Below are 15,547 nucleotides of genomic sequence, written 5' to 3' on the forward strand. Positions count from 1 at the left end.
TACAGAGTTGTGATGCATGCCAGCTTTAATGGATAAAAAAGTACATAAAAGGCAGTGTGGACTATACTAAGCTTCATGGTTTGAAGCTTTCTGTTTTACCGTCATGATTATTTCGAAATAGTAATTAAGACAGAGCTTTGCAAACATTAGGATTCCTTGCTGCTAAGATGAGATAGTCTTTGATTGCTGTCCCTTTAAAGGCAGTAAATGTTTAGAAGTAACTCTCAAAGTTCTGGGGAGGTATATTTTCCCCAAAATATTTTCTGTAAGATTGCTAATTCCCTATGACTCTGGTTTGATCCATTTTTATTCCCTAAGGATGTTCCAGGATTAATCTCTCAGAATCCTACTGCTAAATGATCAACACCAGTGAAATTAAGGAGTTTTGCCTGAAGAGTAAGAATTACCACCCTTCAAAACAACAAAAGCCTGCACACAGCTCTTAATCTACTGCCCTGTTCTTTCAAAATAAACTGAAGTCTTACTATTTTTCAGAATGTTCAATAATTAAACAAAAAACCACACTATCCAAATTACTGATCTCTTTTCCTTATTGACAGCTGAGGATACAAATTTTCAAAACTTCTGAAGATTAGGACTTATTAGGCCAAGTAGTTAATTTGTGCCCTTAAGCTATATTATCCCTTCTTTAGCTTTTTATCCAGGCACAATGAAACACTTGCTATAAGGATGTTGAATTTCCTAAGTGCAGTCATACTGAATTAGGTCACAGGCTACACCACCAGTGCATAAAGAAAGCAAAGAATCTCTCAGAGTCTACTTCAGAAACTTCTTATTAAAGAAGGCAAATCAAAATTTATAGGGAGGGAGGGTGATCTTAGTGCAAAGAGCCTGGATTTGGAAATTACAAAGATTAGTCTAAATCCGTGCTTATAAATTTTTCAAGTTCCAGTTTCCACCTCTTTACAATGAGGATACTTAAACTTACCTTGCAGGTTTCCTATAAGGATAAAATTAAATCCAAGGCATATAAAGGGCTAAACGGGGTAGCCCATTCAAGATATTGAAATAATGAGTTCCACATAAGCACTAAATCTTGTTCCAGATTTAGCGCAGTCATAATTCTATTCATAGTTACATTGAAAAGTTTTATATCCCTTGAGGACAATTTTAAGTTCTCAGAAGTAAGTTAACCATTTGGAATCTTTATGACCATTTAGGATTTCATCACTATTTCATAAATACTTCAAATAGAGCGGTACCAGATAACCCAGCAGTTTTCTCTTCCTTTTTTTTTTTTTTTTTAAGACCACTGCAAACTAATGGGAACATTTTTAAAAGAAAAAGCAAAAAGAGAATGAAATATAAGATAATAAAATCTAAAAAGCACAATTAATTTACATAAGTCTGTTTGGAAAGGTGCCGTGAAGGAATTACAGGCTTGGCCCGATGGACGTGTAGGGTAAATGGAAACCCAAGACCAAAGTGCTGGGACTTCCCTGGTGGTCCAGTGGTTAAGAATCCACGCTTCCACTGCAGAGAGCAGGGGTTCCATCCCTGCTCAGGGAACTAAGATCCCTCATGCCACATGGTGCGGCCAAAAAAGAAGAAAAAAGAACACAGATTCTTGGTCCCCTCTCCAGACCACCTGAAACTAGACGGAAGCTCTGAACATACCTGGCATATCTGAATTCCAGTGGGTGAACTGAACCCCTTCCGCGATGGTCCACTGAAAAGTTCCTTTGTTTTGTACATCTGAAAGTCCTGTCCAAAAATATCTTTCAGGCCTCAATCCAACCAAACTAGTCAGAAAGGCTTGTTCGTATCTTAAAAAAAAAAAAATTAACTAAATTTTAGAAAAATGTGAATTTTTCTAATTATCCACATGAAAAGTATCTCAATTGTATGCCTGAGCTATGCTTCAGTTGGCAAATCAAACCTATTGTGTTCTATTTACATGTCATTTAAATAATGCAAATTTTCACTAAGGAAATGTGATCTTATGAAGGAAAAATATCATACAGCTGATTGAAAAAAATCATTCAAATGTACCCAAACTATTTTTCTCTATTGCTCACCAGCCCCTCTGCTCCTCCTCAAAGTGAAAGAGAACTCCGAAAATGCAAAGGAGAAAACTATCGCCTTTTAAAATACATTGTTTGAAAATCAGTCCACTTTTCAAATATTTCAAATGCTCTACACAATGCTTGGTGAAGTAAATGGAGAGGTTGTAACATTATCGAGGACAATACAATTAGAAAATCTGTGTGGATTTTCCCCTCAATTTCATTCTCATTTCTCCGCTCTGAAACAAAAGAGAAAATTATCAAGAAATACAGAGAACTAGAGACTCAATCTCTAGAAAGAACTGGGAGCAGAATCACAAATTCCAGCGTTTGCTCTCCTCTGGATCCCGTCCTTATATTTGGCGTAATCTGGTAATAATACAATGTAGTTGGTAAGGCAAACAAAATTTGTCTTAATTGATAAACAGACAAGGACACAGCAACATATGCAAAAAAATATCTCTTTGGAGCAAAAGAAAAGTGATGTCCAAAGTTTCCAGGAACAAAGGGAGCTGTAGATAGCTCCAGCGAGAATAGAGAGGGAAATGGAGAGAAAGCCACAATAACAGAACATTTGTTTGACCCTAGTCTGAATAATTTCATTCCCTAAACTGAACAAACCAAAAAAATTAAAAAGTAACAACTCAATTTTTCTTAAAGCCCCAAAACCAAACTGAACCACAGAGTTAGTGAGTTCCTGAACACAAGTATCACAGAAAACACATAAAGAAAAGCAAACTTAAAATAGAAAATCTAGGGAAATCTCTGTTCCAGTAGACCCAAAGACCAACAGTACAGATCAGAACATGCTCCCACAGTACCTAAAAATGTATAGCTCACTTCCAGGTCATAAGATAAAAATTATCTATGTTCTTATTTTCAGAGGTTAGCATTGTATCAGGGTATTACAATGTATCAGACATTTAATTATACATGAAAAAAGAATGTTGAAAAACAAGTTCTTTTATAAAGACTATATGAATTCTACGACATCTTTCATTTTATCAAAGAATTTTAATATCAATAGCATCCTCTACATTTTATTGGGTCTGCCTTGAAAGGTCAATAAATATAACTTACTGTATTAAAACTCAATAATTTTTATCTATTTACTTCCAATCAAATGGACATTTTTTAAAATTTCTTTTAAGTTTCTTCTGTGCCTGATGCAGTACTTTGCAAAAAGCAGGAGAAAAATAAATACTAAAACCTCAAAGAAGGATGGGACTCTAGATGTTAAAAGTTACATAAAATTCTCTGTGTCCACATCATTTTCTGGACCTGTTAATCTAGTAAACCTAGCAAAGCAAAGCAAAACAAAGAATGGAAGACTGGAAAGAATGAATAAAATATTCAGTATATCTCTCTGCCTTCTTTTTTGTTGGAGGTGGTAGTAAAGATAGAAAGTTTGATTTTTGAGATGACAAATTGTACTTACCTTTTTTGCTTTAAAAAATTTGAGATCTGCTACATTTTAAAAAAAGTTAGATCTCTCATGGAGCTCAATATCAAAAAAACAACCCAATTAAAAAATGGGCAGAAGACCTAAATAGACATTTCCCCAAAGAAGACATACAGATGGCCAACAAGCACATGAAAAGATGCTCAACATCACTAATTATTAGAGAAATGCATACCAAAACTACAATGAGGTATCACCTCACAACAGTCAGAACGGCCATTATCAAAAAATCTATAAACAGTAAATGCTGGAGAGGGTGTGGAGAAAAGGGAACCCTTTTGCACTGTTGGTGGGAATGTAAATTGATACAGCCACTATGGAGAACAGTATGGAGGTTCCTTATAAAACTAAACATAGAACTATCAAATGACCCAGCAATCCCACTACTGGGCATATACCCTGAGAAAACCATAATTCAAAAGGACACATGCACCCCAATGTTCATTGCAGCTCTATTTACAATAGCCAGGACATGGAAACAACCTAAATGGCCATCGACAGACAAATGGATAAAGAAGATGTGGTACGTATATACAATGGAATATTACTCAGCCATAAAAAGGAACGAAATTTGGTCATTTGTAGAGACGTGGATGGTCCTAGAGTCTGTCATACAGAGTGAAGTAAGCCAGAAAGAGAAAAACAAATATCATATATTAACACATACATGTGGAATCTAGAAAAATGGTACAGATGAACCTATTTGTAGGGAAGGAATAGAGATGTAGAGGTAGAGAACGGACATGTGGACACGGGGGGGAAGGGGAGGGTGGGACAAATTGGGAGATTAGGTTTGACATAAATACACTACCATGTGTAAAATAGCTAGTTAGTGGGAACCTGCTGTATAGCACGGGGAGCTCAGCTCAGTGCTCTATAACCACCTAGATGGGTGGAACGGGGGGCAGTGGGAGAGAGGTCCAAGAGGGAGGGGATATAGGTATACATATAGCTGATTCACTTCCTTGTACAGCAGAAACTAACACAACATTGTAAAGCAATTATACTCCAATAAATAAATAAATAAATAAAGTTAGATCTATAAACGACATTTACCAGAGCATTAGCAAACTGTTCTGAACATTGTTTTATGGTACTAAAAGTAGCAAAATATTTTATTGTGTTTTCAATGAAGAATCCAAATAAAAATATGATTTTTAATGCTCCTATATTTACAAACCATACTTCAAGATTCAATGTAATTTACTCAGAAATTTAGAGCACATTGATATGCTTTTTTGGAAATGGTTCATTATTTGATACATTTTTTTAAAAACACGAAAATAGTTGCATACCTGTCTTCAATAGTTGTTAGGTAAGCCTTCTCATTCACACAGGTTTGGTTTGCTTCTGTAAATGTTGAAAGTGTGTGTCCAATCAAATAGCAGTAGAAGCCATGTCTTTTCCAGCCCTATTGATGTTATGAAGATTATCATGCATATTTATTATATAACATTATTTTAATAATTCCTCTATGATGAAACACAAATTGATAAACAATAGAAGTGTGTAAAGAACACAAATATGAATAATTTGACATGCAATGAAAATTTATGTGAATAAGGAAAACGAGTGCATTGTTCCTCAAATGGCAATTATGATACAAAATGGGGGTGAGGGGAGTCATTCTTTCCACTTCTGATGCAACTTCCAACAAAAATGATTTGTGACGTGTTTACCCAAGAAACTGAACAAAATGGCTAAGATCTCAGTTTTAGAATAGGTAACCACAGGAAATAATTTGCAGAATAAGCCTAGTCACCTATTGAAGCCAGTAGTAGATGGTGAGTATAAAGCTGTACCATCTGGTCACAGGATAGTACTTATCAAACTTTTGGCAACATGATTTGATGTGCTTCCTCTCCCACCCTTCAAACACACAGAAATAAAAGCATGCTAAATAAAAACATAACAATAAACAGAAAATCCATACTAGAGTTTGGGAGAAAGAAGGGGAAATCTCCAGGTATCAAAAATAAATACTAGAAAACTAAAAAGCTGGAATGGAAAATGTACAAGCTGAGACTGTAGTTGCCCGGTTATGTATCAGACCAAGATTAAGGTCCTAGAGTCTAGGGGCTGGGGTACTAACGTCCATACAGATTAGGATATTTGGCCATCAGCCCACCTGAGGCAGGGAGATAGAACTGAAGTCCTTGCGTAAAGATGATACCCTCTAAGGGTAGCCCCTCTTTGAAAGGAGAGCGAGAAAACTCCACCCACAGAAGGAGAAAATGACAGAGATTCTTGTCACCTGCCTGGGGTTCTGGGTGAAGGAAGAAAAAAATTCTTCTGTTTGAAAATAAATACCAAGTCTGTGCCATAGATGGGTGCCAGTCCCAACTTTACACTATCCACATTGTATGAGAATCTACAGCCCAAAAAATAAAAAATAAAATGTAGTCTACAGAAGGAGAATCTTGCAGGCACTTTGAGAAGTAAAATGTAAAACCACATGACAGAAATATTTCCACAATCCAGGTCATGTAAGACTATGACATTTGAGGGTCAGGGTGGGGATGGGATGGGGATGAATTCACAATCAAAAATTATAAACCATGTGAGAAAAATGTCTCATTTTAAGGGAGAGTCAACAGTTTAACATAATAAAACAACCTGGAAAAAATATAAAAAGAAGCATGTTGAGATGATTTAAGTGACAAAAGAAGAAACAGAATCAATGATGAAAGATCAAAATACTATGAACAAAGAACAAGAGGATTCAAACACACACAAAAAAGAATTTCTAGAAAAGAAAACTCAATGGCCAGATTAAATATAGAAAATATGGTTTCAGAAAGATTAGTAAATTGACTGAATGTAGACGAGAGATGAGAATATGAAAAGATGTTTTAAAAATCATATTGATAGAAAATATAAATGATAGAATGAGAAGGTTGAAAATCAACCTGAGAGAAGTTTCAGAAACACTGAATAAAATTAATGACTGGTAATTTTCAAGAATGGAAAGATACAAATCCTCAAAATGAAGAGGCACACTCAATACCAAATGGAACCAATAAAATAAATCCAAAACTGAACACATTGTACTTACAGACAGAGAAAATGAGATCTTAAAATCAATCAGAGAGAAAATACAGAGTATCCACTTTTTAAAAAAAGAAGATTTAGTCTAGTAGCAACTCCAATGGCAAAAATAAAGGCCAGGAGAAAATGAAGTAATATGTAAAGTGCTGTCAGAAAACAGCTATCAATCTAGGATTCTAAAATGACCTACCTAAATTACTATGCAGGGTGACGATGAATTCAAGAGATTTTCAAAAACAGACAGAGAGTTTTCCACTCCCAAATCCCAGGGAAAGAACTTCTAAAAGATTTACTTTGGCAAGAAAGGAAAGCCAAGAGGAGCAAGTGGGCTAAAAGTCTATGCTGAGCAAAGAAGTCGATAAATGGCAGTAAATCCAGGTCTAACTGCCTGGACAAATAGCAAAGATACCTAATTGGCGGTGGGAAGTTAAAGAATGGAATAGTAATAAGATCTGTAGTTTAGTCAATAATATTGTATCCATGCCGAGTACCTGTAGTGATCATGTACTCTGGTTAGAGAAGATGCTGTCATTGGCTGAAGTGGAGTGGATGATACAGGGGAATTCTCGGTACTCTTTTTTTCAACTTCTTGTGAGTCTAACATTACTTCAAAATTTGAAAAATTTTGAATGTTTGAGTGGAATAATTAACATTCATTTTGTTCATGAGGCAGAGAGAGATATTGGTTAACTTCAAGTCAGGAATGCATGTTAAAAATATAAGGGTAACCATTTTTTTAAAAAAAAGAGTAAGAATATAAAACTTCCAAACCTGTACAGGATGAAAATGGAATAAATATATTCAATAGAACCAATGTCATGCACAAAAACTGGTGTTTACCAGTTAAAAGCCAGAGTTCCTCAAATTAGATTAAAAATGAAAATGCAGATATTTATTTATAAGAGCCATTCCTAAAATATAATGACACATAATGATTAAAAGCAAGCAGCTGGAGAAAGAGGTTCCAGGGAAATACCAAGCAAAAGATAGTTTCTGTGGCAATATTAATATTATTTAAAATTGACTTTATGATAAAAAAGCATTATGAATGAAGAAAATAATTACATAGTTGAAGGACTGATTCACCAAGAAGATATAATACAGATCAAAGTACATAAATCAAAACTTGATACAATTACAAGGAGAATATTTTGTCAAGCAGATAAAATATTAGAAATATAGAATATCTGGATGATATAATTGCTAAGTTTTATCTAGTCACCATATATAGACCCCTGAACCCCCAGATCAAAGATCATTCTGTTCAAGCACAGATGGAATATTTATAAAAACTGACTATGAACCAGATAATGAAGAAAATCTCAACAAATAACAACAAAAACTTTATATGAGCACAATGCAGTGAAATTTAAATCAACAGTAGCTCCCAATTATTTAGAAACTAAAACACAAACAAAACCCCATCACTACCAGCAAATTCTACCACTATGAAAACACACACACACACATTTCTAAATAATTCATGGGTCAAAAAAATCTTAATGGAAATAAAAAATATTTACATTTAATCATATGAAAACACCACATAACAAAACTTGGTGGCTGGTCCATGGTTTCAATTCCACCTTTTATTTCTGCAAGCATTTTAAAACACATTCACTTTAATGTCATATCCATTAATTCCACCACCTAAGCTCCTGGTGGTATGTTTTATAATTTTGGATTTCAAACTCATCTGTGGGATTCCCAATCAGCCTGGGAAGGAGGACTTCTGTATAAAGAGGATTTACATTTGCGTCTGTCAGACATCCAGGAATATTAGCAACTTGGGACCATTTCATGTTAATTTCTTAGATCAAGGTTTCCCATACAGGTAGCAATGAATTGAAAACTGAATCCCAGATCTTTATGACAGAAGGCCTGTAGTTTTGAATTCTCAGAAATACCCCTATACCACCAAGTACCCAGGCCCAGACAAAAAAACTGTTATCTTCCTTTGTTGACAAGTGGATTTTTTTTTCTAGACTTTCCAGCGATCTGAGGAAATCAGTGCCTAGAGCATGTGTTTTTAAACTGGCTAAATTAATATCTCTGAGTTCTTGTATCTTCTCCTGTCTAGTTAGAAACGTAATATTTATCTTTTAAGATCATTGAAAGCATAATAACCACACTCAACAAACAGTTGGCTGATATTTTCTTCTTTTTCTTATTTAGCCTAATGATTAAATTGGATTTTATCACTGTAGACATGACAGTTCACAGAAAAATTATACACAAAATTTTGATTGTGTAGAAGTAATAAAATTTGAGGATTGGCTTATTACTTACAGAAAATTACAATAATATACAATCTCTTGTACCTGCATATGATTAGGCAAAGAATATGTAAGGGTACTGGTAGTGAAACCAGCAGTGAAAGTGTACTTGGCAGGAGACTTGGGTTCTAGCCTTACCTCTGTGTGACTCATAAAAAGTTACCACTTCTCTGGGCTGAAATTTCCAGAATGCAAAAATTAAAAGGGGGTTTTCAAGCATCACTAAGATCCTTTCTATCTCTCACATTGTATGAGTTTCTGTGTTTGCTCTATTTTTCTTTATGGTTTATTTGTTCAGTACTCAATTATGTTTCATGAATTCCGGTGTTTGTTATGATTTGATCACAACTTGACACTCTTGGACAGAAAATCAGTTTCTACTTTATTTTTATCCAAGAGAAGTGAGAAAGGAAAAAAGAGGAAGATGGGCAACTCAGTGATCAAACAGGAAAATGATAACCATACGCCCCATATTTTGCAGCTTCTTTATGCTTTTAGAAACAGCTCCACAGAAATCACTTACTTTAACGTCAAAGAAAGATAAGACCTGCGGGGAGATATTACTAACTGTGGTGCAGGTGAGAATAAAGCACGATAGGATTGCATGGTTTGACCTGGTTTAACTGAGTTACTACCTGGTACTACCAACTAGAGTCTAGACCTCCTGCCTCCCAGACCCTCAGGGATCTACTGAGAAGACTCCCCACCAGAAACAGGCTCACCAGAAATATTATAAATGGAAAAAATGACTAAGGATTGTTTGCTATCTGCAAATTAAGGTTATCCACTGGAAATGTCCTTGATGACCCATAGCGTCATAGACTACCACTACCTGTAAGGTGAAGCAGTTGGCCCCTATTATTAAGTACCTTCACAGACAAAAATAAAGCTATCACATCATATTTGCTGATATGAAACCACTGCGTGCGTTCTGTACTCACTCTCCGGCAGCCTGTTTCCACTTCCACTATTCCTGGAGTTTGGGCTTGTGATTTCATCTTACAGATGTAGCCAAGAGACTGTTCACAGGCCCGATCTGCCCAGTACCCATCCTGCAGAAAGCAAAGGAAAAAAAAAACAACTCAATGATCATCAGTTGTTTGGTGCTATTTCCTCATAACTGCACCTCTGAGAAGGGAAATAAAGATTCGAGGTTATTAAGAGAAAAAGGCATCTATGAAAAGGAAAGGTAAATGGACATTTTACCAGGAAACTGCAAATTTGACTTTGGCTACAAAGATGTAAAGAGATTGTAGCCCCAGTATGTTTTTTATATCTTCGCTGTCAAGCCACTCTGGAGGGGGATCTAGAGAGAAACGAAAAATGCTCATAAGCCCTTAAGAGATGGTCCCAACAGAAGGTTTGCCTCCTCATCCATCCCTATGGGCAGCTGTTTTCAAGTTAACTGAGTACGTTTAAAGCCACCCAGAAAGAAGGCCCCAAGCAACATGCCCAACCTGAAAACACACCTGAAACCAGTTTTCTTCCCTCTATTCTTCCCATTTCTATTGATGAGGGTCCCCCTGGAGCTAAGGTACCGTATTTCACTCTACTTCAAATTCCACCCTTTCTGCCTTCCTTAGAGATTTCACGTTAAGTGACTTCTCTTCTCCTTCCCTTAACTGCTAAACACCTTGAAAAATGTTTTCCGTACCCACTACAACCTGGTACTCAACCCTTCAGCCAGTGTAATATTTGCAAATTGCAGATTAGGTTTGGCTACTCCCAGGCTAATGCATGTTTTGTCATGGCCAGTATTCTCCCTACACACCCCTCTGCCTCTCACTCCATGCTTTCAGCCATACTGTCTTTTGAGTTCCCTACAAGTAGGATGCTCTCTGGTTTCCCCTTCCCAGGACACACTTCTGCCTATTCTTTCAATAATTAACACATACTCTTCTCTTAAGCTTTCAATTTATCACCATAATAACAACCACAATGATAAAAACAGTAGCTAATACTTATTGAACAGGAAGTTTGGGCCAGGCACTGTGCACGTTATACACCTTAACCCATTTAATCCTTATACCCACCATATGAGCTGGGTACGATTATTATTATTATTTTACAAATGAGGAAATAAGCCATGCATCAAAACCAAGCCTCTTAACCACCATCTTCATTCTCTATTAACAAAAGATTACTTGAAGGGCTTCCCTGGTGGCGCAGTGGTTGAGAATCTGCCTGCCGATGCAGGGGACACGGGTTCGAGCCCTGGTCTGGGAAGATCCCACATGCCGCGGAGCAACTAGGCCCGTGAGCCACAATTACTGAGCCTGCGCGTCTGGAGCCTGTGCTTCGCAACAAGAGAGGCTGCGATAATGAGAGGCCCGCGCACCGCGATGAAGAGTGGCCCCCGCTTGCCGCAACTGGAGAAAGCCCTCGCACAGAAACGAAGACCCAACACAGCCATAAATAAATAAATAAATAAATAAATAAATAAATAAAAATTAAAAAAAAAAAGATTACTTGAAGATACACTTTAGTCGCTAAAGTGATATTTAAGACATGGAAGCCATTTTTTCATATTTGGCACCTCTTTGTAACCTAAAAAAAAAGCTATAGCTCTCCAAGCACAGACTCTAGGCTGTTGGACCCAGAGTAGATCTAGCTAGGTCTCCATCCACTCAGAGCAACCAGCTAAAAGTAGGACCAAAGCTCTGAATTGATTAATCAAGCCATGTAAAAACATGTGCCACCACCTGTGGAGAAAAGGCAACCCTCCTACACCATTGGTGGGAATGTAAATTGGTGCAGCCACTATGGAGAACAGTACGGAGGTTCCTCCAAAAACCAAAAATAAAACTACCATATGACCCAGCAATCCCACTCCTAGGCATATACCCAGAGAAAACCATAATTTGATACATGCACCCCAATGTTCATTGCAGCACTATTTACAATGGCCAGGACATGGAACCAACCTAAATGTCCATCGACAGAGGAATGGATAAAAAAGATGTGGTACATATATACAACAGACTATTAGCCATAAAAAAGAACAAAATAATGCCAATTGCAGCAACATGGAAGGACCTAGAGATTGTCATACTGAGTGAAGTAAGTCAGACACAGAAAGACAAATATATATCACTTATACGTGGAATCTAAAAAAAGTGTACAAATAAACTTATTTACAAAACAGAAGCAGAGTCACAGATGTAGAAAACGTATGGTTATCGGGGAGAAAGGGGGAAGAGATAAATTGGGAGATTGGGATTGACATATACACACTACTATATATAAAATAGATAACTAATAAGGACCTGTTGTATAGCACAGGGAACTCTATTCAATACTCTGCAATGACCTATATGGGAATAGAATCTAAAAAAGAGCGGATAACTGATTCACTTTGTTGTACAGTAGACACTAACACAACACTGAAAATCAACTATACTCCAATAAAAATTTAAAAAAAAACAAAACTTAGAACCAAGCATAGCAATGATATGAGCGTTTGTTATTGGTTAATTTCATCTTTGAAATGACAGTTTCTGTCTGTTGCTTTTCTAGTCCTCTTGAGAATTTGGGTGTGCCAGACAATTGAGAGAGACTCAAAACACTTAATCTGAATTCTCGTTCAACCTTGATCTATGTCAGTTAAGTAGAATAGAAACAATGGAAACAATCGTATGTAATAAGTGGGACAGAAGGAAAATTTCCCCGTGGCTTTTGCTAGATATCAGTAACTAAAGTTGCCTTACTTTGCCTTTCATCACCACACAGTCTTCCTGCCTATTGTTTTCATGACTTGGTTCTCCAGGAAGCCATTTGGTAAATGTTACAGGGGCTCCATCACTCCATTCAAAGTACATTTGAATCTTGATGTCATTTAAGCCAATCCATAACTCATCACTTGGCTCTAAACAGGAAGAAAAACACAGAAGTCATTTACCCAAACTTTTCTTTCTAAACATCAGAAGGTTATCAGGAAAGGAAGACCCATTCTTTATCAACAACTCCCTTGATATTATCACTAGCATGAAAGACCATCCTCTTGAGCTGTAAAGGGATCTACCTCTGTAGACTGAGATGTCAACTACATTTTATGTTGTCAATTTTAGTTTAAAATGTGTAATGTATTCTTCACATTGTGAATGTGACTATATTCTTTTGTTGTGCTACTGCAAATTCCATCTCCTGGGAGTTGTTAACCAGAAACTGAAGTAGATCTATCTTACCCTCTATCTTGTGAAGCTGCTTTTTTGTTATAAATAATTTATCGTACCAACCACACTCATGGTGCTGGAAATATGGTAGCTTATTTATACATAAGTCTATTTGACTACTATTAAATCTTATGAATGTTTTAAAATAATAAAAATTAAAAACCACTCCTATTTTACTGACGATGTCATCAAGAACATTCTAGGTGTTTCTGTTAAAGTTTAATCACTGTAATCGGAGTGAAAATGAACCATACAGCGAGAAGATATATAAACTGAAGGGTTGGGCTGTCTTCTGGCATTTAGCACTTATTTATCAGTCTATGTATATGAATGAATCTGCCACCATTTTCACTATGAAACACCAGAAAAACCCAAATAACAAACAAAAGTTAAAATAAAAACAACCAGGTATAGATATAAAAGATGATCATTCTGTTTTGAAAATTCTATGAAGAGCATTATTGATTTTATCAGTAGTTTTAATTCTAAGCATTCTAAATATCATAAGTAAAAATGGGACAAAATAGGCCTGAGGTCTCATGGCTAAAATCATACACATTTCCATATTTTAAAAATTGAAGGAATACACAATTCGATATCTATTTAAGTTTCATATGTTCTTTAAACAGTTAAACTAAATTACTTGCCAAAAGTTTGTAAAGATGATGTTGTAGTAGAAAATGAGAAATATGCCGCATCGTATAGGAATTTCCCTAAATGGTTTAGTCTCTTCCTCCTAAAAGTTGTCACTCAACTTTGCTTTTGGAGAAGTCCCTGACTGGCCTGGTGCCAGTCCCAGATGTTTCCAGCACCATGAAACGTGAATGACATTGCCAGGATGATCCCTTTTCCTTTCACTTAATCTGGCAGATCATGTTCTTTGGGCAGCAAATACAGGCTCCAAAATGACCTCATGTACCCCTCAAGGTTTTTAGGTTCAAGATCAAAGAAAACCTAAACTCCCAAGTCCCACAATTATAATAAAGTATTAAGAGTTTCTGATAAACATTTTTCTCACTAAACTGTTCTCCCCCTCTAGCTTTTGTATGCACAACCTTGATCCCCCAAAAATATATAAGATGTGAGCATAAAGTTGTTAGACGGACTTATCAATCTGTTAGGGAAGCTGTCTTTGTTGATGGAGTCATAACTTATATGTGTAGGTCCCAATTTATCCACTGTATTTCCATGATTAACATGAAAGATATCAACTCAACTAGCTAAAAAAAGGTTTTCTAGGCTTCTGACTTAGAAACAATGATTTTAATTTTATAACTTTCCTTTACCTTTATCAATATTATTTGTATTGTTTTAAATAAATAAATCTCTATCAATAATAAAAAAGAGAAGGTTTCCATAGTGAAAGCTTACTAATTCTCCAGCTGAGTTTAAAAGCAACCTTCGTCATCCAAACTCCCAAAATAACTATAGCAATAAATATATAAGGTTCTCCTATTACTAGACCATATTATATATAAAGTAGAGCAAAATTTGTACGTTAGCCCTACAGCCTCTTAACTAATGTGTTTTCCACTGATTCACTTGCAAACTTTATTCCCTACTATAAGTATCATGCCATCTATGTCATGATATTATTCAGATACATTGCTTCTGATTACATTATTATCGTGTAGTCCAGATGCTCCAGGATAGGTAAATGTAGAATAATCAAGAAATTATTTATGGGCTGTAGCAGAATATCATCATCACCCTACCAAACTCAGTGAGGAGAGCGAAGGAGAAAGGATTCCATTCAGCGCTGGCACTCACAGCAGCAGTGTTGGGGATATTTTCCATCTTTCTCTGAGACTACTCTATTTTTCTCATCTATTTGTTCATTGTTTTTTTCTTCTCCCCTATCCCCGCTCCTATCAATTTTCAGGCAGGAAGTGTCAGGAAGCAGTCCCCACCATCACCACCATCCATTTCCTCTTGTTTTGCTCTCTGGAAATGAAAAGGTTCAGCTATTCTGCAGTCTCGTAAGTGGAAGCAGAAAATGGTCATCATTTAATCAGCAAGTACCACTGAGTGCCCGTCATCATTACTTCCTTCCTCGCCCTCCTCCTCTTCAGGATAAGCATTCCCAACTCGTTTTACTCACTTTTTAAATGTTTTTGATAGGGCCAATCTTTTAAAACTTTACAATATTTAGTTACTACATTTTCTCTTTGTCTCTTACAGTCCTAAAATGGAGATGCAAATTTCTTTAAAAGGTTTAGGCCACCATCTAACCACTCCAGTCAAATAAATTCTTTCTTTCTCTGCTCATCATTCTAGCAGCCTTAGCTAGATTAATAAAGAAAATAAAATTCAAAGGATGAGATGGTTCATTTAGAGACCTCTCCTGTGAGACAAAATATGGGCCTTAAAAGAGAAAATACGTCCATACACACAACTAATTCCAACTAGTGAAATACTGTTCACAAATTTAAGGTAGACTGCTCTGAATCCAGATTATATATAGAAACACAGGATTTTTAAAACTATGCATAAGTTGATTCCATATTAAAAAAACTCAAATGTTCTCTTAGTGGTAAAAATTCTTTAAATTGTTATATAATT

General features: G+C 36.0%; 1 protein-coding gene across 1 annotated transcript in view; it reads right to left on the bottom strand.

Annotated features, from left to right (window-relative positions):
• Nucleotides 1-15,547, bottom strand: part of MRC1 (mannose receptor C-type 1) — a 90,603-nt gene that overhangs the window by 37,107 nt on the left and 37,949 nt on the right. The window contains exons 8-11 of the mRNA XM_061181540.1: nucleotides 12,521-12,678; nucleotides 9,755-9,865; nucleotides 4,785-4,900; nucleotides 1,639-1,787 (exon numbers count right to left, since the gene is read on the bottom strand). Coding sequence (XP_061037523.1) covers nucleotides 1,639-1,787; nucleotides 4,785-4,900; nucleotides 9,755-9,865; nucleotides 12,521-12,678 — 534 coding nt within the window. The remainder of the gene's footprint in view (nucleotides 1-1,638; nucleotides 1,788-4,784; nucleotides 4,901-9,754; nucleotides 9,866-12,520; nucleotides 12,679-15,547) is intronic.

The sequence above is a fragment of the Eubalaena glacialis genome, chromosome 2, assembly GCF_028564815.1.
Source record: "Eubalaena glacialis isolate mEubGla1 chromosome 2, mEubGla1.1.hap2.+ XY, whole genome shotgun sequence".
Classification (NCBI taxonomy): Eukaryota; Metazoa; Chordata; class Mammalia; order Artiodactyla; family Balaenidae; genus Eubalaena; species Eubalaena glacialis.